The 21,760-nt window shown below is 35.8% G+C and overlaps 1 protein-coding gene across 7 annotated transcripts; it reads left to right on the top strand.

The window, feature by feature from the left end:
- Nucleotides 1–4,229: 4,229 nt before the first annotated feature.
- Nucleotides 4,230–20,349, top strand: LOC110812769 (P-loop nucleoside triphosphate hydrolases superfamily protein with CH (Calponin Homology) domain-containing protein). Of its 7 annotated transcripts, none has more exons than XM_088217750.1 (22): nucleotides 4,230–4,505; nucleotides 9,928–10,174; nucleotides 10,637–10,788; nucleotides 10,923–11,021; nucleotides 11,219–11,402; nucleotides 13,641–13,726; nucleotides 13,821–13,904; nucleotides 14,061–14,138; nucleotides 14,239–14,331; nucleotides 14,430–14,459; nucleotides 15,257–15,598; nucleotides 15,925–16,006; nucleotides 16,100–16,195; nucleotides 16,273–16,452; nucleotides 16,584–16,690; nucleotides 16,776–16,954; nucleotides 17,139–17,303; nucleotides 17,384–17,637; nucleotides 17,751–17,914; nucleotides 18,354–18,877; nucleotides 19,651–19,754; nucleotides 19,942–20,349. In XM_088217750.1, exons 2-22 carry the CDS (start codon nucleotides 10,063–10,065, stop codon nucleotides 20,004–20,006), a joined length of 3,180 nt encoding a protein of 1,059 aa, XP_088073876.1. In that variant the 5' UTR covers nucleotides 4,230–4,505; nucleotides 9,928–10,062; the 3' UTR covers nucleotides 20,007–20,349. The 7 variants fall into 7 exon arrangements, with proteins under 7 accessions (XP_088073876.1, XP_088073875.1, XP_088073877.1 ...); XM_088217749.1 differs by having other exon boundaries at nucleotides 10,061–10,183; XM_088217751.1 differs by having other exon boundaries at nucleotides 10,061–10,174.
- The last annotated feature ends 1,411 nt before the right edge of the window (nucleotides 20,350–21,760 follow it).

Genomic DNA, 21,760 nt, shown 5'->3' on the forward strand with positions numbered 1-21,760 from the left:
GTCCTCGTGATCCCTGCCGCAATGCTGACACATTTTACCACGTCCTACCACTAGAGCCTGAGGGGGAGCCTGGATCACCGGCCTTGGCCTCTTGTTATGTTGGACAGACACAGTAGGTGCTGGTCTGCGGGGTGGAGTTGAGGGTCTTAGGTTCCCTGCTGCCTGAGGGAGGGTGTGGAAGCTCCTCTCCACCAGCTGTGCCTTGGCCAGAACGACCGAATAGGTCTTGAGTTCCAGCACTAACAAATGCTGCTTGATCTTTGGGCGGAGGCCCCACTGAAATCTCATACCTTCCTGCCCTCATCCAATAGCGTCTTAGCGGAGTATCAGCCCAACTCTAGAAATTTACGAGCATATTCTGACACAGTCATGTTCCCTTTGACCAAGTGGACGAACTTCATCTCTTTCAGATGTCAGAGATGCTCTAGGAGATACTCTGCATGAAAAGCTGCTAGGAACTGTTCTCAAGTAACTAGAACGGGCATGGTGGTCTGTTTGAGTTCCCACCAGCGGTCTGATTCTCCCACTAGCATGTAGGTAGCAATGGTGACCTTCTGCTCAGAAGTCACCCCTAAGGTCTTGAAGGCCTTCTCTATCTCTGCCAGTTAGTACTCAACATTTTTAAAAGAAGATCCCCCTGTAAAAGTGGATGAGTTTAGTCTCTTATATATCTCTATGTAGTCCGGATCAATCGCGGGAGGAACTGGGTCCCGTGGAAAACGGACTGGGCCAGACTCATGGTAGACTGGGGCCCCCTGTGGTGATACTTGTTGATACGGTGGGGGCACCAGATTATACTATGGCGGTGGTACTGGGTGGTACTGTGGAGGAGCATGGTTGTACTGGGGTGGTTCAAGATCCTCTCGCTGCAGTGGTGGCTCAACCTGTGACAGCGGGGGAGGGTCAGTTAGCTCCCTCCTCTCCTATCGGCCCTGTTGGGCCGCAATGAGTCTTTATAACATCTCAAATATCCTGTCCACGTCTTCCCTGAGCGAAACTTCCCGGACTGCTTGGTTTAGTAGAGGTCTTCCTCTTCTCATCTTTCTGTACCTACATTTTACAAGGAAGGGTTGAGTGATAATTCATTGTTTGGTGTTTCTCTAAGTATTATTGTGTATGGACGGGTCCGAGGAACGCGGCTCTGATACCAACTGTAACGGTCCCGAAAATTCAAAAGGAAATGCATATAATAATATGAGTGCGGAAGCGAAATAAATGTTAAGGTTAACATTCTTTACACAATAACTCAAAAGTACTAACAAACATCACAGAACAAATTCTCTGAAAGAAATACGAAAAATAGAAAAAAATAAAGGAAACTATAAAATATCTAGCATTTACTCGTAGCATTCTTACTGATCGGGCTCGGGAACCGGGTTCTCCTGATCTGAAATGGTTAAATAAAGGTGAGCTACACTACCCCAGCAAGGACATCACACTATATTGCCATCACATAAGCAAATGTTGGTAGAAAATCAAAACAACTAATGGAGCAGTAGATTTAAACCAATACATTTATTTAAAATAAAACTATTTACCATTTTTCTTACTATTGGGGAATTTATGGAAACAATTTATAGAAGTAATAATATCATACATATCATAATTTTATGCAAAATCAGTAACATATAACATATCATAAATTCGTATTCATTAACAATAACTAATCATCACCATCTCTCGTTTCACCAGCCTACTAGTATCCATGGGAATCCATAAGGGTGTCTTCGCTACACGTGAACCATTTTTCTTAACAATCTTAATTCAATGGCCATCCCCATACCCCGTCTGGTATGAGCACCAAGACATTAAACCTCAATATCTCCTCTGGTATGAGAATGAAGCGGGCCGTCCCCATACCTCATCCGGTATAAGCGCTAAATGACCAAGTCTCTATACCCCTTCCGGTATGAGACAACGTTTACAATAGGGTTCCCTATGAACTCGGTCCATCCACCATCTCCCATGATATCTAATGAGGCTGTCATCTTATCTATTTATGAAATCACGGCTCATTCATATTTGTCCTTAGTCTCCGTTACCAACTCAAACATAAATATATAAACAAGTAACGTGCATCCAACAATGCAATCATATATTAGATTCCCAAAATCAAACAATAATGAAGTAAGCAGTGATACATGCATTTAAAATCAGAGAATAGATAAACTAGATACCATAATGCATTTAAATTATAAAATAAATTAAACAGGAATCGACAGAGAATAATGTCCGGTTCGGGCTCTATTAGAAATCGTAATTAATTATGCATATCTATTTAATTTGTACAAAATACAGTATTATCATTTATTCAAACTTCAATTTCATGATAGGATATAGGGTGAGGAGTTCTTACTTAATTCGACGCCGAAAACTAGACGGTTACTGCGCTTACGGGCAATCCTTGGGTTTCCTGAATTTTTCTTCGGGAACTGAAACGTACTTACGGCACCTACAACTATCCCAAACAAACCCAAAAATTAGACCCAGGGCCTACTTGACCAATTTTAAAATTCCAGCACGGCGACTCCGCCGTGCTCTGGCGGCACCGCTGCCGCCGCCCACGGCGGCGATCTGCCTCGAGTTGGTTGTTTTTGACTGTTTTCGGCCAAATTTAGCCGAACTTGCACTGGTTCCTACGAGAAAACACATTTAGGGCTCTCGGTGGGCCAAAAAAATGCAGAAAGCCAAAACTCACCAGCTGGTGGCTCTCCGGTACGGTGGCTCCTCCGGCTCACGTTGCAGTTGGGTGTTTTGCTTCGGTCAACCTGTAGAGAAGAAAATGGTGGTCACAACAGTGGAAAAATCAAGAAAATGGTGGTCACAACAGTGGAAAAATCATATCGAACGAGAATCGGAAAGGGTCTCATCGGAGGCATTTTTCGAAACACCCCATGGCGGCAGCGACACTTTTCGGTCAATCGACCGGTTCTTTCACTCCGATTTAGCCATGAGCGGGTTTAAAATTGAATTTCGTGCAAGAGAAATTTTTTTTACCTCGTTTAGCAGTCGAAAATTACTCCGGTACAACAGTGGGTGGCGGTGGTTGGCTCCCCGGTGGCTAGACTGTCTTCTCCGGCGAGGGGCTCTAGCGGCTAGGGTTAGGGTTTGAGTGCGGATGGACTAATTTATACCCATCCGCTTTTGATCTGGGCCGTACATCGCTTTCAATCTGGATCGTCCGATCGCGATTAAATAGGGAGTGAATCAGGATTGTTTATTGCGATTCAATCTGGCTGTCCGTGCGCGATGCAATCTGGGCTGTCTGTGCGCGCGGAAACAGATCTCAACCGTTCGATCCCGTGCACGCGGATCGCCCACATGGCTCTCCCCACGTGGCCTCCCGCGTCAGCGCCTCTGCCACCTGGCGCGTCCTGGTTGGTCGAGCTGCTGACGTGGCGTAACTTTTCTAAATTACATTTTGACCCCTCAATTTTTGATTTTTCTTTCAAAAATACTCCTATAACCTAAATTTTCAACATTTTTTTTAAAATTATTTTCAATTAAATCCCTAACTAATTTTTTACTCTTATTATTATTATTTTTATTAAAATAAAATAAATTAAAATAAATTAAAATTATATAAATAATAATTATATTTATATAAAAATAATAATGAAATAAAAATAAAAATAATTAAATATTGGGTGTTACAAAATATGCAAAAAGTTTATTTATTTTTTAAAATAAAAATTTATTTAAAATTTTGATATTAATAAATTTTCAAAAAATCATGTTAGCTACCATTTGTAAAAAAGAAAAACCCGTATAATTTAACATGGATAGTTATATATATATATATATATATTTCATCTAAGAAAGAAATTATTAGAATATAATTAAAAAATATAAAATTTAATTGAACCACCCAATATTATGAAGAGACAAATTTAAACATTTTTTAAATAATTCAAGAACTTTGCTATTTTGGCACTTTAAATTACATGTACGCCAACAGAAGCCAACAACATGGAATGGAATACCTCATGTCAGCATCACTAACAGCTATATGACACGTGGCGGATGGAAATAGGTGGTACCTCTTTCTCTATATATATATATATATATATTTAAAAACAAAATAAAAAAAAACTAAAAATAAAAGCCCACAAGGCGGGAACCTGCTCCAAAATTAGTGGGTCCCAAAACCATGCTCTAAAAGTTTAAACGTAATTAAATAAATTTCTAAAAAAGAAAAACACGTTTATTATTTTGGAAAAAAGAAAAAAAATTAGAAAAACAAAAACAAAAGCAACAAACCCCTGCAACTCACGTCAATTCCACTCAGCTCTCTCCGTATTTTCCCATTCCCAACAATCATTTTCTTTTCTCATTCTTCTTTCTTGCGAAACAAAATCCGAGGATTTATCGTGTCAACATTTCTGCGGATCGGGCTTGGTTGCTTTTCTCGCTTTTTAATCCTCACAATTCGATTCTCTTTCAACTTTTCTTGCCGTTTTCGGGGCTTCAGGATCTCTAGTTCGGCTCTTCTCATGATCTTTCAGGTTTGTTCTCTTATTCCACCTGCATTTTCTTTAAAACGTCTGTTTTTGTCCCGCATTTAGGGTTTTCAGTCGATCTGGTTGCGTCTGGGATTTTAAGCGCCAGGATAATTGCTAAATGGCTTCCGTATTAATTAGTTTGAAGAATTCCGATTGATTGTTAAATTTTTATTTTTATTTTATTGAATTGCGATTGCTTGGTAACTGAGAAGATAAAATGGCAAGGATGAGTGAGTAATAACATCAGGCATTTTATGGGTTTGGTTTTTATTGTTTCTCTTGTTTTGTTTAAGCAAGAATTTACACGCGGGCCACACCTCAAAGCTTTTATAGCTTAGTTTTAGTATAGTTTGAAGGTTGAAGCATAGTCAAAGAAAGGAATCCGTGCCTTCTTCTTCTTCTCTGCTCCCCCTTGCTCGGAGAACTACGCATGATAATACGTATTGACGTAGCTTGCATAAGTTTTAATCTGTTAGGAAACTAGTAGTTTGATAGCTCCCATAGAAACATTTAATAATATTCAATTGTGAGGCAGAGAACAACCATAGAAATACTACTACCGTTATTGCATTACTATTCATTACAGATTTATATTCTTAAATAGGATAGCAGTTTAGAAATATCTAATTGTATTTGTAATTAGTTATGATTTATATAACTTTTTTGAGTGAGGAAGAAAATCTTCATCAATCAGTTGTGTTGAACGTTGTCCAGTACAAGCAGGGAACCAAATTAAATAGGTAGTTCCTAACAATTATTTGGCACTGAGATATAAGAAGCACCTCCCTACCTAGTATAAACAATATCATTGCAAATTCCAGGAACCAAAAAGACCAAAATGAAACAAAAGTAAGCATCAAAGAAAAAACATCTTCCACCAACATTCCAAATTCAGAATTGGGTAGAGGGATGAACATTAGAAATTTAAAATAGATTGTAAATCATCCTTGAGCACTATATATCGAATGGCAATTGTTGTGCTACCTCTAGACCATATAGTACTTGTACCTCCGCAATTTTGGTTGAAAGCTGAGTAGGAATTCTGCACATACCTGTGAATATAACTGCACTATTCTGTCCTGAACAACGATAACAAGCCTTTTCCATCCATCATTACCAAGCAGAGCTCAGGTTATAAACAATATCATTGCAAATTCTAGGAACCAAAAAGACCAAAATGAAACAAAAGTAAGCATCAAAGAAAAAACATCTTCCACCAACATTCCAAATTCAGAATTGGGTAGAGGGATGAACATTAGAAATTTAAAATAGATTGTAAATCATCCTTGAGCACTATATATCGAATGGCAATTGTTGTGCTACCTCTAGACCATATAGTACTTGTACCTCAGCAATTTTGGTTGAAAGCTGAGTAGGAATTTTGCACATACCTGTGAATATAACTGCACTATTCTGTCCTGAACAACGATAACAAGCCTTTTCCATCCATCATTACCAAGTAGAGCGCAGGTTATAAACAATATCATTGCAAATTCTAGGAACCAAAAAGACCAAAATGAAACAAAAGTATGCATCAAAGAAAAAACATCTTCCACCAACATTCCAAATTCAGAATTGGATAGAGGGATGAACATTAGAAATTTAAAATAGATTGTAAATCATCCTTGAGCACTAGATATCGAATGGCAATTGTTGTGGTACTTGTAGACCATATAGTACTTGTACCTTAGCAATTTTGGTTGAAAGCTGAGTAGGAATTTTGTACATACCTGTGAATATAACTGCACCATTCTGGTATTGAACAATGATAACAAGCCTTTTCCATCCATCATTACCAAGCAGAGCCCAGGTTTAAGCTTATAAGTCCCTTCAGGAGGTGGTCCCCAACCCAAAGTCATTGAATGCCATGGCGCATAGGCATAGTAGTTAAGAGGATTACTAAAGTTGGAGAGAGAGAAGAAGCTAGAGAGAGAAAAGCAATAGGAAGGAAGACGTGTAGGGTTTAGGGGTTGGTAGGCGTTGGAGAGGAGAGGTGAAGGGTAGTACTTGGGTGGTCAGCCACCTGACCTGACCAAAAGAGGGTGGCAGAGGGGAGGAAGTTTATGATGATCGATAGAAATTCTTTTGATTTCGTAAATGAAGTAGGAATCTGAAAAGAATGAGGATAAGCCAAAACGGAAGGAGATTTCGCATCTCCATTTCACTAGAGGAAGAGGAAGTGAGTTGGTTGGTGGAAGCTTTGGAAGATTTCTATTGGCAGAATGAAAGGAATACATGAGGGAAGGGGAAGTTGCATAAGTTGTGTTTTGCGTTGGGATGAAATAAAGGAGGAAGATTTTTGGTTCTTTCAGAGTGGAAAGGGGAGACGGTGAATCTTTATACCAGATGGGTCGGAGGCAGACAGATGTTGGCAAGTTATGAAGGCGGTGTATGCTCTGGCGGAACGAAAAATTGTGAATCCGGACTGAAGAAAGGCAGAGAAGGTGGTTGGCACTGAGGAGGTGGAAGGCAAAACAACCGCATGGTGGGAGGTCTTTCACCGTCCTCAGTGCCAAGCAAAGTTTAGGGTTTTGATTATGGTGTCTACCTTATACGCGGCGGTGGTTAAATAGAAAGGTAAGGAGGAGAAACGGGTATGGCATATGAGATCCGATTTGGATGCGGGGTGGGTTAGTTTCAAATCCAAACCCGACCATTGAAACAAATTAATCCAAAATGTTGCTGTTTTGAGTCATTTTTGACTATTCAGGAAGGTGGAGCTGGGGCTTAAAGAGTATAGGGATAGAGGGCTGAAGGAATCTAGAAAATAGATGGGTGGAGAAGGGGAAATGGATTGATAGGGCAGAGCCAAGTTCAATAAAAAAACAGGCTCAAATAAAATGGGATTAGAAGAGGAAAAGCCCGACCTGGCCGGTTCTGGAGAGGTTGAAGGAAGGAGAAGAGATCAAAAAGTCGGGGAAAAGCCAGAGGAAGAGGGCCTACTCTAAATCTAGCATATTTATATCTCAATAAAATTATATTTTAGATTTTTTGAAGAAAAATAGGTTTGCAACTGGAAAGTTTGTATGCAAACTTGCTAATATTCTAATTGATCCCAATTCAAATTGGGACTTATAGAGGAAGAATCCAAGGTGGAGAAGGCAATGTCAAAGAGGCTAGTGGGAAAGTTGACAGAGTTGTCACATATAAGATCAGACATTATATATGTAATGAGTATAGTGAGTTAATTCATGCACAAGCCTTGGGAAATGTATTTGCAAGCTGCCTATAAGATACTCTACTATTTGAAGGGGACTCGAGGAAAGAGAATCATCTTCAAGAAAAATAATAGACTGCTCTTTGAGGCATATACTGATATTAATTATGAAAGATCATTAGTTGACAGAAGATCTACTTTTTGATACTATACATTTCTTAGCAAAACCTAGTGACTTGGAAGAGTAAGAAGCAAAATAATATATCTCGATTCAGTGCTTAGTAAGAATTTTGGGTTATGACCCAAGGGATGTGTGAACTCTTATGATTAAAAATGATTTTGGAAGTTTTAAAGATTCAATATGATGGACCTACAAAACTCTATTGTGATAATAAGTCAACAATTAGCTGGAAGGGTTTAATTTCTAACAATCTCTTATTATCTCGCTGACCATATTTTGGATTATTTGGAAAGAAAGAAACAATAGAGATTTTGAAGGTATTGAAGATACCTTTGAAAATATTAAGGGCAAATGATTACACTGTTTTTGCTCCATTCTTTTGGATCACAATCTCTTATCTTTTGATAACACGGGAGCTGTTGTCGATATGCTTATTGGTATGTAAATTTTTGGTACATGAGTGGTACCTCCTTGGTACATTTTTCTAATACATTTACTAACTTTTATCTAAAAGAAAAAGTCAGCATTTAGCATTGCCCGCAATCTTGTGCAACATAACAGAAAGAAATTTACTGAAGCCAATGACTCTTTAGTAAGGAAAAGCTGGATAGCGGATTGATATGCACCCTATACATGCCTATTACTTTGCAACTTGCAAATGTATTGGCCAAAGGGTTAAGTAATGTTGGAGTTTTTATAGGTGAATAAAACTTGAATTTCTATTGACTTAAGAATTAATAATTAGTATGTTTTTAAATAGGTTTACATATAAACTAATTCTTTCAAAATAAAATACCACTAACTACATAATATCTAAAAGATAAATATGAATCAAATATCCTAAAAAATAAGCTCTCATTAAGCACATAATATTTAAAAAATAAATATGGATAAAATGTAATTAAAAGATAAACTCTATTTGACTTCAAACTAATGAATAAAATAAATTATAATTTTATATTAATGTTTAACACTCTCCCTTAATATAAAAATTACAAACACCAAATTTGTTTTATTGGAAGATTTTTCTCCAATATGTTTTGTTTAATTTTCATATTTTAAAGTACTTCTCTTCGATTGTTGATGCAATTTTCATCAATCTCCTATTATTGATGCATTTCTTATCAATCTCCAATTATTGATGTACTTCTCATCAAAATTTCTTATTAATCTCTTGGATTGTTCTTCATTGTGACTCTTTAGTTGAGTTGCAATTGCATGAGAGTGGGAATTCACTATCATTTTCAACTACATCCCACAAATTAAAAAATTGTACATATGTTTGCATGTTCATAACCCATAATTGATAATTTTTCTCTGTGAAAATGAGAGGTAAAAAATCAAATAAACAGTGTTCAACACTATATTTAATGTAAGAAACTCACTTATTCTCTCTCTTTATATATCTATTTTTCCCACCTATCTATGACCAAGAAAAGTTATGATACTATTTGTTGGATTTTTTTTAGGTGAAAAAAACTCAAATTTCCATTGACTTAAGGATTAACAACTTAGTGTGCAATTTCCATTGATTTAAGAATTAACAATTTAGTGTGTCTTTAAATAGGTTTACATATAAACTAATTTCTTAAAAATAAGATATCACTAAGTATATAATGTATAAAAAATAAACATGAATCAAATTATCTAAAAAATAAGCTATCACTAACTACATAATATTTAAAAAATAAATATAAATCAAATCTAATTAAAAAATAAACTTTATTTAAATTTAAACTAATAAATAAAATAAAATATAATTTATATATTAGTTTTTAACAAGTAATTTTGGGTTTTAGACTATTAGTAGCAAGTTGAGGATGAATAATATCTATTTACTAGTTTGGGGGAGTATTGAGAATTATATATGTGTAAGTGGGTAGGGTAAAGTGTATAAGCTTCACCAACCAGGGGAGCTTGTACTTGTATGAAATATCAAAATATGTTTGCTCACTTGCTTGGTCAGGATGCGCATGCTACATCATTTTAGATTGTTGTTTTCTTCTCCTAGATGTTTTATCTTATTTGATATATTGATTACATGAAAATAACTACTGCTAACTATTACCAGTCTCTTTGTTGTAAAGATTCAAGGTACAGATCTATATTCATTTTTCCTTGAGCAGACTGAATATAGTTCTTACCATTTCTATTGAGACTAACACAAGCCAGAATTATGTGCTCATAAAATTCTGCTGTTACGGAATCCTGGAAGTGAAGAAATGAGTATTCATTTAAGGCAGCACTCGGGTTCAAATGGGGTGTTTTATGTCTCTGATAGGGCTAATGGTGTAGAGATCAAACAAACAGAAGGTTTTGAAGAAATGAGCAATGGTAAGAAAGGTACTGTTCTGCTCTCTCTGTCTTTCTCTTTCTCATATGATAGTAGGTTCTTGAGCTGCATTTTTCCTAGCTTAGATAATTCAGATCCGATTTCATAAATCCAAGCACTTCATAACAATTCTTTCCCAGTATAAAAATACTTTATTGGTTGTTTTGGGAGCATGCAAGTTTTGGTTATGTCCGGTCTTTTGGTTGAAATATGTGATTATAGATATGCTCTCCTCGAAAATTGGGAATTATGGCAGAGTTCAAGCGCAAAGGATAATTTAAGAGCTTTCTTTTCCAATAATAATGAAAAAGAATGATGCTTGTGTGGCATAGAGTACTATATTTTTGGTGAGCATGGGATGGATGAGATTTTGGAAGTGGGTTGGGGAAGTAGCTGTGCAATAATTATGTCTTGATTCTTAATTCTCTCCTGTAATTTTATCTTTGAACTTGCTTTGATTTTAGGTAACTGTAATTTGGTGGAGTGGTTAAATGAAATGCTTCCTCATTTGAATTTACCACCTGAAGCTTCAGAGGAAGAACTGAGAGCATGCTTAATTGATGGCACTGTTTTGTGCAGCATTTTGGACAAGCTGAGTCCTGTTTCAATTCCAATGGTTGGATTGCATTTTTCACTGATATATTTTAACTACTTTATGCATTGCCTCTGTTAACATGTAACAAAATGTTAATATTATGTCTTAATATATTTCTTCATCATTTGAAAATCCTTTTTTCTTCCATTCTTTAGGGAGACAATTTTGAGCCTGGTATAGCAAATATCGAGAGATTTCTAACTGCTATGGATGAAATGGCATTGCCAAGGTTTGAGCTATCAGACCTGGAGCAGGTACTTGAAAGTTCCTCTTGTTGGATATAGTTTTTAGATTCTTCACTTGAATGAAGGGACCATTTCTCTAGTTTTGGCTTATCGTGAAGCGACCTGAGTTGAACCACAGTTAGGGTTGTCGTTTCCTTTGCTTTGATTGAGTTTCTTCTGTATCCATGTCATCTGATGATGTTGATTATAATCTGTATATCATACAGGGAAATATGGTGCCAGTTTTGCAGTGCCTTAAGGCACTTAAAGCTAGCTTTAGCTCAAATGGTGGGGTTGATAGGGGCCAAATTCATCAAAGAAAGAGGTGGAATCCCTTGGAGGCAGATGTCACGGGCGAAAGTGATTGCTCCCAGGGAAATATGTTGTCTTGTATTGAACCTTTTATATCAGGTATTATCATTATTGTAAATATTTGTGTTTCAACTCTGGGGAAGAGAACTTACACTAAGTTTTTGTTGCCTTATAGAATAATTTGAAATATTGTTTTTGTTTTACATGCATAAAATTCAAGTTCTTTCTAAAAATTTGCATTAGGTGTGTGATGAGTAGCATATACATGTTGAATTAAACATCTATTAGAACCTGCAAGTTCAGCAGTTACTGAGGTAAAGCTTCAAGGAATTGGAGTTATGTTTAATACAGTTCCTCTTGATCTGCATTGGCAGAGACGCCTATTTTCTACTATTTCTGCTGTATCTTTTGTTTTATGTTAGATAGTGAGGGCGATGAGTAGCATAGAGGTTGACTATGAACTTAAGGTTTAAGTTAAACCAAAGATAGCGTTTATAGCTGAGGGACAAGACTGGCCAAGTTAAACTAAATAACTACTCTTATTTAGTTTGATACGTTCTTAATAGTAGTGCACTAAAGCTTATTCAAATAAGTCTATTTATTCTTTGACGTAGAATATTTAATTAACTTAATCTCCTCTCAGAAAAATAATTAACTTGATCACATATTTTGGACAGAAGTTAAGCAAGGTGCATTTGAAGAAAAATTCAAAGAGGGGATATTTTGGGGAAAGTTTTTGGCTCTCTTTGTCTCGAAGTTTTACTTAGAGAAAGTCTGACTCAGACAATATGAGATAGTGAGATCAGATAACTTCTGCTTTGTATATGCATGATTCTTGTTGTATATGGACCTAGAATTGTTTGGAATCATGATTTATTGGACCTAGATTACATTTTGGCCAGCCAGGATTTATGGGAACAGATAATACCTTTGGTCACACTATGGGCAAAAGCTCTTGGGCAATTTTCTAATACTGGTCTATCTATGCTTCACAGAAATTGGATGTGATAATATCGTAATCCTCAGGGCAAGGGATTTACCTTCTTTTTGTTTCCGTTTCTTGCTTTTGTTTTTCTTTTTTTTTTTTGATAAAGAAGAAGCTTTCTTAAAGTAGAGAAGGAAAGGAAATATTAGCAAGATGGAGAATAAGTTATCCTCCATAAAAAAAAAAAAGAAAATAAAAAGAGAAGAAAAATAAAAATTCAAAACATTGTGTACAAAAATGTCTCCCTTATCCTCTGTGTATGATTCCATTTCTTGTTATGCTGTATGCTTCCTCGTGTTTCTTTTTTTGAATCCTCTAATTGAAGGTTCTAGGAGGATGTCTTATTCTCCTTAGATATGATTCTCTCTTTTTCCACTTAATAATATTTCTTTTTCTATATATAGAAAAAGAGGAATTGTTTGGGATCAGCTCACCTGCACTTCGACTGAGAATTTATGATTTAATTTGGTTGATTTGTCCATATAATGGAAATGTGTTATGGCTAGTTTCTCCTAATTAGCAGTTAATTTCTGTAATTCCCCATTTCTTATATGTTATTTTATGTAAGCAAGCTGGAGCTTTCATGCAGAGTAGGCATAACCAAATTGGTGGAGCCTAGTTGGTTGTGAATGGAAAATTCTGGGATTCCCTTGTTTGTCTGATCCTTCCCATTTATGGGAGGAGATTACAGAAGAATGAAGCAAGGAAATAATCAAAGCTCTCCAGAACACTCTTAACCAAGCCCTCTGAATTCTTCCTTCTACTGCTATTCTGAACTCTTTTCTTTTTCTAAGTTGCAGACAGTTTCCTCAGTCTGTACCAAATTGATGACTGAATTACAAGAGAAAGAAAAGGAAAGAAAACATAGTTGTTTAGATCACTTCTAATTTATGGCTAGGATATTCCAAGTGATTTATGATCTAACCATGGTGTTGTATTTGTTCATTTTTGTGTGTTAATCATGTGTGCATCAAAAGGCTCTGGATACTTTGCCCAGGGGCTTGGGCAATTAGATCTTTTAGTTGTTATCCAAAACTACAGAGTTTTTTGAGCCTTTAGAAACAAATATCACATGGAATAAGGATAGGGGGTGGATACCTCATTTTCTGGCCCAGTTGGGCAAACTTATGGGCATTGAATGTGAGGGCTGATTCCATTAGCCTTCAAGTTTTTCCAATGCAACATCTTGATGTGAGAGGTAAGCAGCAGTGTGCATAGAGATGGGTTATTCAGTTTGCCTCTTTCGGTTATGTGTTTTCTTCTCTTCTGTGAAATGGACGCTTCCTATGGATGTTAAAAATTTCTTATTACTTTTACGATATTTATTTCGTTTGTTCATTTGTTTGTCTTAGATCCATCTGCTGCATTAAAGCTAGGATCTTATGCTGACCTTTCTGATGCCAAGATTTCGGAATTAATAAAATCATGCAGTATGCAAGTAAACACCTAAGCTTTTCTTTTTATTACAAATGCTGTTTTAAGTTGCAATCAGCTTTAACTCTGACACAATTCTCATAAATTTTCGTTTGCAGAAAGCTTCAGCTCAATCACTGTTCAATCTTCTGAACAAAATTCTGGAAGAAAGCATTGAAAGGAAAAATGGGGATGTATCGCATGTATGGCAGTGAAAAGACAGATAGATGCTGTACTACTGTAGCATGCATGATTTTACTATTCTTTGAATCATTTTCTTGTGTGTGCCTTTCAGTTTGTATCTCTAACATGCACCTTTCTTTTTCTTTTTCCTTTTCTTTTGTCCCTTCATCGTTCAGCACGTGGCATATCTACTGAGAGGAGTTTTGCAATTGGTGGAACGGAAGATTTCGACCCAAGCAGAAAACTTAAAGATTGTAAAGCTTTAGGGATTCTTTCTTTTGCTTATTCTCCAAACAATATTTGGTTATATGCTAATTTGAACTAATTAATGTGTATGTTGCTGCACTGATGCAGCAAAACAATCTCTTCAGGGCCCGTGAAGAGAAATACCAATCCATAATAAGATTAATGGAGACCTTGGCCACAGGGACTACTGAAGAAAACGAGGTGCTTAGTATTTTGGTCTTTGCAGTAATCTTCTAGTATTTTTACTATCCTTATTGCTATTATGCAAATTGATTTGGAACTTCTGTTACATTCTGTAGGTTGTTATGAACCAACTGGTGCAAATAAAGGTAGCCTATGCTTCTATGCTTTCTTAGTTTTTAGCCCTCCATAAATCTTAAATTTGTTTCACAGCTAATCTATTTTTTAAATCATTCTTCAGTTGGCAAAATTTACACCACTCTATGTTATTGAAATTGCCACCTTTTCTTTCTCAATTTTTAACTTGACTTGGCTGCACTAGTTCTTTGAAATGAGTCAGAATACTTTCTGATCTAGCAGTCATTACATGCCATTGATTCATTTGTTTTTTGTCTTTTGAAAAAAAAAATACATCATGTTAGTTTTCCTTGCATCTTGACAGTGCGTGCAGTCTTGACAGGAAACTTTTGTCTGTTTACAAGTGTATGGGAACTTGTTATGAGTTGATTAACTTGTATCTAGTTTTGCTCAACACCTCAAAATAGATGGCCTTCATTTATTTTTGCACTTTTCTCCAATCATTTCCTGCATGAGTAACTAAGAATTAATTTCATATCTCTACTTTGTGAAATTTAAATTATCAAGACAAAAGAAGTACAATGGGGTCCCACTGGTTTCTGGTGATACATTAGTAGTTGCAAGGTTGTAGGCTAAGTGCATAAATTACGCAGATAACTAAGCTTTTCTTCGACCACGGAACAGAGTGCTATCAATTTACTTTGGAGCAAAAGTTTGACTTCCACTGAAAGGGCTGAGTGACAATTGAAAAAAATTGGGATGCGAGAGATTCTGTTTTCTCTTATATTGGATAGTCATAACCTTACTAGCACATTTGCATATGCTTGTACAACTCAATTCTTACAATTTTTGATCTCTTTCACTGCAGCTTGAGAAAATCAAATTAGAGGAGAAAGAAAAACTTGAAGAGCAGGACGTGCTTAGACTGAAGAAAGAAAAAGATGCTAGTGACATGGAGATTCTTAGATTAAAGAAGGAGTTGGAGCTAGGTAAAAAGATGCATGAACAGCATTGCCTAAAACTAGAAGTAGAAGCCAAAGAAACTAGGGCTGAACTGGAGAAGAAGTTGAAGGAAGCTGAGTGTCTTTTGATTGAATCAAGGAAGAAGGTGGAAGAACTTGAATCCTTCACTGAAACTAAATCTCTGAGGTGGAAAAAGAAAGAGCGCATGTATAGGAGCTTTATGGATTGTCAATTTGGGGTTTTACAGGTTTGTCTTGACTTTCATATCTTTAGGCTATGTTTGGAACAAATCCATAATGTATTTATAATAAGTCTACACTTATTTCCACTAAAGATGATGAAATTCTACTTACAATGACAAAGATTGAGCACATCTAGAATTTCATGTGTAATGCTGTATGAGCCTAATTTTAAACCTGTCCCAATAGATTTTTGCATTTCTTCTATTTAGAGTAAGTGTGTATTTGCAATCAATTCCATACAAATTCAGAATTTGTTCCAAACAAAACCTAAGTCACTGTTGTTTTGATATAAAGTCCTCATATGGATCCATGAATCCGTGACACTGTTCAGGAGCTAAGGATTACTTCAGAGTCCATTAAACGTGATGTATTAAAGACAAGAAGGAACTACTTGCAGGAATTTAATTCCTTAGGTATTATCCAACGATAGCTTAGTTTTTACTAGTGATTTTCTTCTGGGATTTTTCTCATTTGCTTAATCTCTTATCTTTTCATTCTTTAAATAGGAGTGAGGCTTAAAGGATTAACTGATGCTGCGCAAAATTATCATTCAGTTCTTGTAGAAAATAGAAAATTGTACAATGAAATTCAGGATTTGAAAGGTATATTGCTTTTTTCAACTTTATCTTCTTGAGAATGCAGTTCAATGACTTATGCTTGTTTCTTTTCTTCTGAATAGGAAATATTAGAGTTTATTGTCGGATTAGACCATTTCTTCAGGGGCAAAACAAGAAACAAACAACTATAGAGTACATTGGTGAGAACGGTGAATTGGTTGTTGTGAATCCCTCAAGGCAAGGAAAAGATACCCATAGGTTGTTCAAATTCAATAAGGTCTTTGGTCCAACAGCAACTCAAGGTTGTAACTTTCTTGCATTGATTAATGGCTACTGCTATATGGTTCTGTCACTTGTTTTATCTTGAGTTACAACATGGTTTTATTCCGCAAATAATTGTGACTGATATTTTCTAAATTTCTTATGTTGGTAGAGGAGGTATTCTTAGACACTCAGCCATTAATTCGGTCTGTCCTTGATGGCTACAATGTTTGTATATTTGCGTATGGGCAAACTGGGTCAGGAAAAACTTATACAATGGTTTGTAACTTGTCTATGTCTTCCCATTTCAAATATGGTGACCTTTTAAGTGACTATCTCATTCACTTATTTAATCTTTTTCCAGAGTGGGCCAACTGCATCATCAAAAGAAGACTGGGGGGTTAATTATCGGGCACTGAATGATCTTTTCCAAATCTCTCAGAGCAGGAAAAATTCCATTATTTATGAAATTGGTGTTCAAATGGTTGAGATATACAATGAACAAGTTCGCGACCTACTATCTAACAGCAGTCCTCAGAAAAGATATCCTTTGTTTTTATGCTTTCAGCTCTCAATTCTTTTTGGAAATTTAACTTGTTGGCACTGATTATGATCTGTTCCTTGGTTGACGTTATGTTTCTGTGGCATACTTCTTCCTATTTTTCTTTATTGGTCTGGATTAAGTCAATTCCATTGGTTTGAATTGCTGAATCCTTGATTTGCACACACTTGGGATTTGGAATACTGTGCAACCAAACGGGCTAGCAGTCCCTGATGCAAGCATGCATTCAGTTAAGTCAACTGAAGATGTTTTAGAATTGATGAGTATTGGATTAATGAATAGGGCTGTTGGTGCCACAGCCTTAAATGAAAGGAGTAGCAGATCCCACAGGTTTTTTTTTTTTTTTTAAATTTTTGCTCTTATCTTATTGGGGAATTGTGCATGAATTTTTTTTCAATTATCTTGTGCAGTGTTCTCACTGTTCATGTTCGTGGCACGGATATGGAGACTGATGCTGTTTTACGCGGTAGCCTACATTTGGTAGATCTTGCTGGCAGCGAAAGGGTGGATCGCTCTGAAGCAACCGGAGACAGACTTAAGGAGGCACAACATATAAACAAGTCACTGTCAGCTCTTGGAGATGTAATTTTTGCTCTAGCACAAAAGAGTTCTCATGTTCCGTACAGAAATAGCAAGTTGACTCAAGTTCTTCAGAGTTCTTTGGGTACCTACTTTTTGTTTTATTTTCATATAATTCATCTAAGTTTATATCTTTTCTATCCAGATCAATTTATTCCTTTCAATTACTTCATTTTCTCTAACCTTCTCAAACTGCAGGTGGACAAGCAAAGACCCTTATGTTTGTGCAGCTAAGCCCAGATGTCGATTCCTATTCTGAAACTGTAAGTACCTTGAAGTTTGCTGAAAGGGTTTCAGGTGTTGAATTAGGTGCTGCAAGGAGCAACAAAGAGGGACGGGATGTTAGAGAACTCATGGAACAGGTGCATACTTGTTGTCTCGCTGCTCCCTGTCTCACTCCACTGTGTTACCCTTTTTGCTTGCTATATACTCACTAGAAGGGTACTGAAGCTCTAGAATTTAGGCCCTGAGTTAATCTATTTCACCGTCTATATTCCAATTTGTGTTCTCTGGTATGTCCTAGAAGCTGTCCATCCACAGGGATTGCTGGACTGTGGGGATCCTAGATTGTTAGGATGTTTCTCCAACCCATAAATCCCAACTCTCTTGACAGGACTGGGGTCTTTGAGAGCCAATACGAGAGAGTACTTGGTCCCCGCACATACCAAGGTCCACTAAACCTATATCTTTTTAGGTCAGGGATTGCACAATTGGAAGAGTTAAGTTACATGCTTGACAGTTGACATGGATACTTCAGATCCCAACTGATTTGTTATCTTCTTGTTCCTATTTATTTTGTAGGTCGCATCCCTCAAGGATGCAATTGCAAACAAAGATGAAGAGATTGAGAGGTTACAGCAGCTTAAGGCTAGCCTCAATAGCACAAAGCATGGTATGGGCTCACTTAGGTATGAATCTTCATCTCCTAGAAGACATTCTGTAGGGGCTTCACCACGGAGTCGAAGCTTACCAAGAGGGAAAAGCTCGAGGGCTACTTCAAAAGCATCATCCGATGCTGAAAGATTATCAGAGAACAGTGATAAGCACTCCGAAGGTGGCTCCCACCAGTCACTGGATGAATCCAGATATCATAAAGAACTTCTTCCACAGTCTAAGCTTGCTGGAAGTAGTGCAGCTCAGAATTTAACAGAAGATATTGAACTCCTAGGTCTGAGGGATGCAGACTCTGAGGAGAGATTAAGCGACATTTCTGATGGTGATCTTTCAATGGGAACGGAAACTGATGGCTCAATAGGCAGTCTAGTCGAATTCACTCTCTTCCCTGAAACTGCAAAACCTGCCGACAAAGCGGAGAGCATTGAGGAGTGAGTTTTCTTGCTTTCCATGTTCTTTTGGGTTTTGAAGGCTAACGAAACTTGGTTTTTATATTTTGTGGCTGACTAGCATTATCTGAAGTGTGTTTTAACAACTTTTCTATAACTCTATGCTACAACGACGAGAATCTTTGAAATGCGTGCTTGATTCTTTACTAAGTTTAAGATACCAGTTACATATTCTGTTTGCTTATATTTCGTTTGGAACTATGGATTTTTTTTTTTTTTTATGTAATTACCATAAAGAGTCACCGGCACTGGCTCAAGTTATCTAAGTTTGTGGTAGTTCTTTATCTTCCCTCTTAAAATAGGAATGTCCAAAATATGCTCCGAATTACCGTTTCTTTTCATCATGGAGGTGGAAAATCTCATGCTCTACAAAACACTTTTCATGGGAAAGAGGAAAAGACATTTGCATTGTCAATTGTATAAATGTTGTCTTCTGGACATGCATGTCTGGCTGCTTTTGATGCTTGATAGGACTTTCAAAGGAATTTCTGATATTGAACCAATATACTGAAATGAAGGCCATTACTTTTTCCATAAACACTACAAACTAACCGGTTTTACAAATTGATTTAGTAACTGACATGTTGAGTTCGTTGTCCCGCCAAGTTTCATTGGCAGTATGATACCAAATGTAAAAGTTTTTCACTGTTGTGAATGGTTGTGTATTTTGTTAGTTGGCATAGTGTTACTGTTGTCCTCGAATAAATTCAGTGTTTTTTTTTTATTTCTGATTCAGTTCTTTGATGTAAATGCAGAGTGACTGTTCCATCCAAACTTCCGAGGCCCACACAAAAGTCATCCCAAAAGAAACCTTCTCGATTGTCAATAACCACGGGCTCCTCCTCAAAGCTCTTAGCAAGTATGTAAATAACTGCTCTATGCTTAATACTTCTGTGCTTTTAGTTGTTTTCTGCCTTGGTATAGTCATAAATGGTCTTTCTATTATTTCCACAGTATCTGCTAGTATAATATTTTGTCAAATTTAATTTTGTATGTAGCGAACTCTTTCTGGTTGCTGTCATCCTCACTTGTCAAATGCATTTCAGGTGCTAGGAAAGCTACTACTCCAAGCATTTCATCTGCAACTAAGGCATCCAAAAGATGGCAGTGAACATGACAGATTCTCACGTCCAGTTTATTTCTATTTTTGACTTAATGAGCTTCTGCATATTCACTGCTTTCATTTATTATAGGGAATTCTTCTTGTATCGGAATGGATGTAGTGAACTGTTTCACGTCCTAATATATGCCCACTTTTTATAGTTGCAGCTCATTTTGTTCGGGGTTTCACCATTATGCCAACTTCGTATTTGATTCAATTTTTAGATCAGCTTACATTTACTGTGTATAGGCAATGCCCCTCCGAAGAGGTTGCTTGGAATCTAGTAGTCTGGTGTTTGGACTGATGTAACATGCCAAAATTCTTCATTATGCTCCTATTAGTTTTGCCATCAGATTCTTTTTGTGGAACTTGTTAGATTGATATTTAGACGAAACAATAACTTGTGCTAAGTATTACATGGATCCATTTAAGCAGAATCATATTGACATAACACATGGTAGGATATTCGTCCTAACATTGGATTTTTAGCAATTACTGTTCTAGCTGTGGCTGGCAAGGCCAATGTGAATTGCTGGTGGCTGAATATGGCAAAGCCTGATTGCAATGCAATGGACGTTGGTTTTTGTAAGTTTGTAGTTGCCACCTTATAGTCGAGATCTTTACAGAGTGTTTGGAGATGTCAACCCTAATGAGTCACTTGGAATTGTCAGCAAAATTTTGTTATGATTTTTTTTAAGGGAAACACCGTTCGTAGTGATTGTAATGTAATCTGATTGTTTGGCAATTAAAATGAATGTAATCAAATGCACATATACATATAGACATATGCATGAATATTCTACTGAATGTTACTAATAAACTTAGTTTGCTTCAGATATAATATTGAAAGTGATTTTAGAGAGTTGAGTTTGACCTTGATATAATGTTGCATCATTAATATAATTTATCCAATATTTTTATTTTTCAATGAAATTTAATTATTTAATTAACTTAATCATTATGTTGACAATAATTTAATAAATATATATTATTTGAAAATGTAAAATTATGGTTGTTAATTAATAGAGAATAATTTGGCTAAAGCCGACGAGTAAAAGAATAAATAAAAAAAAATTAGATTATTGTGACTTTTAGAAAATATATGTTGAAATTTTATTATTTATTAATAGGTCATTCAGTCATTTGCTTGGTTAACAACAAAGTTTTGTAAAAAAAAATTAAATTTTTTTTTTTTAAAGAAGTTGTGTGCTAACTATTTATAAAAACTTACAAGCAAGTTTGATTTATAAGTTTCTTCCTTGTTTATTGATTATGTACCAAATATTTATAACTGTCGATAAATGATTTAAAAGATATTAATGATTAATAAATAAATTAAGTTAAATACCATTTTAGTTATTAAGTGTTAATCTAATTATGAAAAAAAAAAATATTATTTTTATTTTGATCACTTCAGTTTTATTATTGTCGATAATATTTTAAAATTAAAATTTTAAATGCATTGAATTATTTTATAAGATGATATGTTTAAAATTGTTGGAGTGTAAATTTAGTATTGTTGTATAAAAATTAATAAAAAAATATCTTATAAAAAAATATGTGAATACTTTTAATTAGTCTAAAAGTGTAGGAAACCAACAAAAAAAAAAAGAAATTCAAGTTTATTCTTTATAAAAAAAATTATATATATATATATATATATATATAAAACTTATAAGTAAAACCAAAATTCAAATGGACTCTCCAATTGTACCAAAGATTTCCTAAAAGGAGAATTTCATAACCAGTTTGTATCTTCACCT

Source organism: Carica papaya, chromosome 4, assembly GCF_054855325.1.
Source record: "Carica papaya isolate Zhongbai chromosome 4, ASM5485532v1, whole genome shotgun sequence".
Taxonomy (NCBI): domain Eukaryota; kingdom Viridiplantae; phylum Streptophyta; class Magnoliopsida; order Brassicales; family Caricaceae; genus Carica; species Carica papaya.

What these genes read in the sequence shown, in the direction of transcription:
- LOC110812769 (XM_088217749.1), top strand. Translation starts at nt 10,063, where the DNA reads ATGAGTATTCATTTAAGGCAGCACTCGGGTTCAAATGGGGTGTTTTAT. An exon ending in GTCCTGTTTCAATTCCAATG is followed by an intron (nt 10,789 to 10,922) that starts GTTGGATTGCAT and finishes TCCATTCTTTAG; the next exon opens with GGAGACAATTTTGAGCCTGG. An exon ending in AAGCAGAAAACTTAAAGATT is followed by an intron (nt 14,139 to 14,238) that starts GTAAAGCTTTAG and finishes GCACTGATGCAG; the next exon opens with CAAAACAATCTCTTCAGGGC.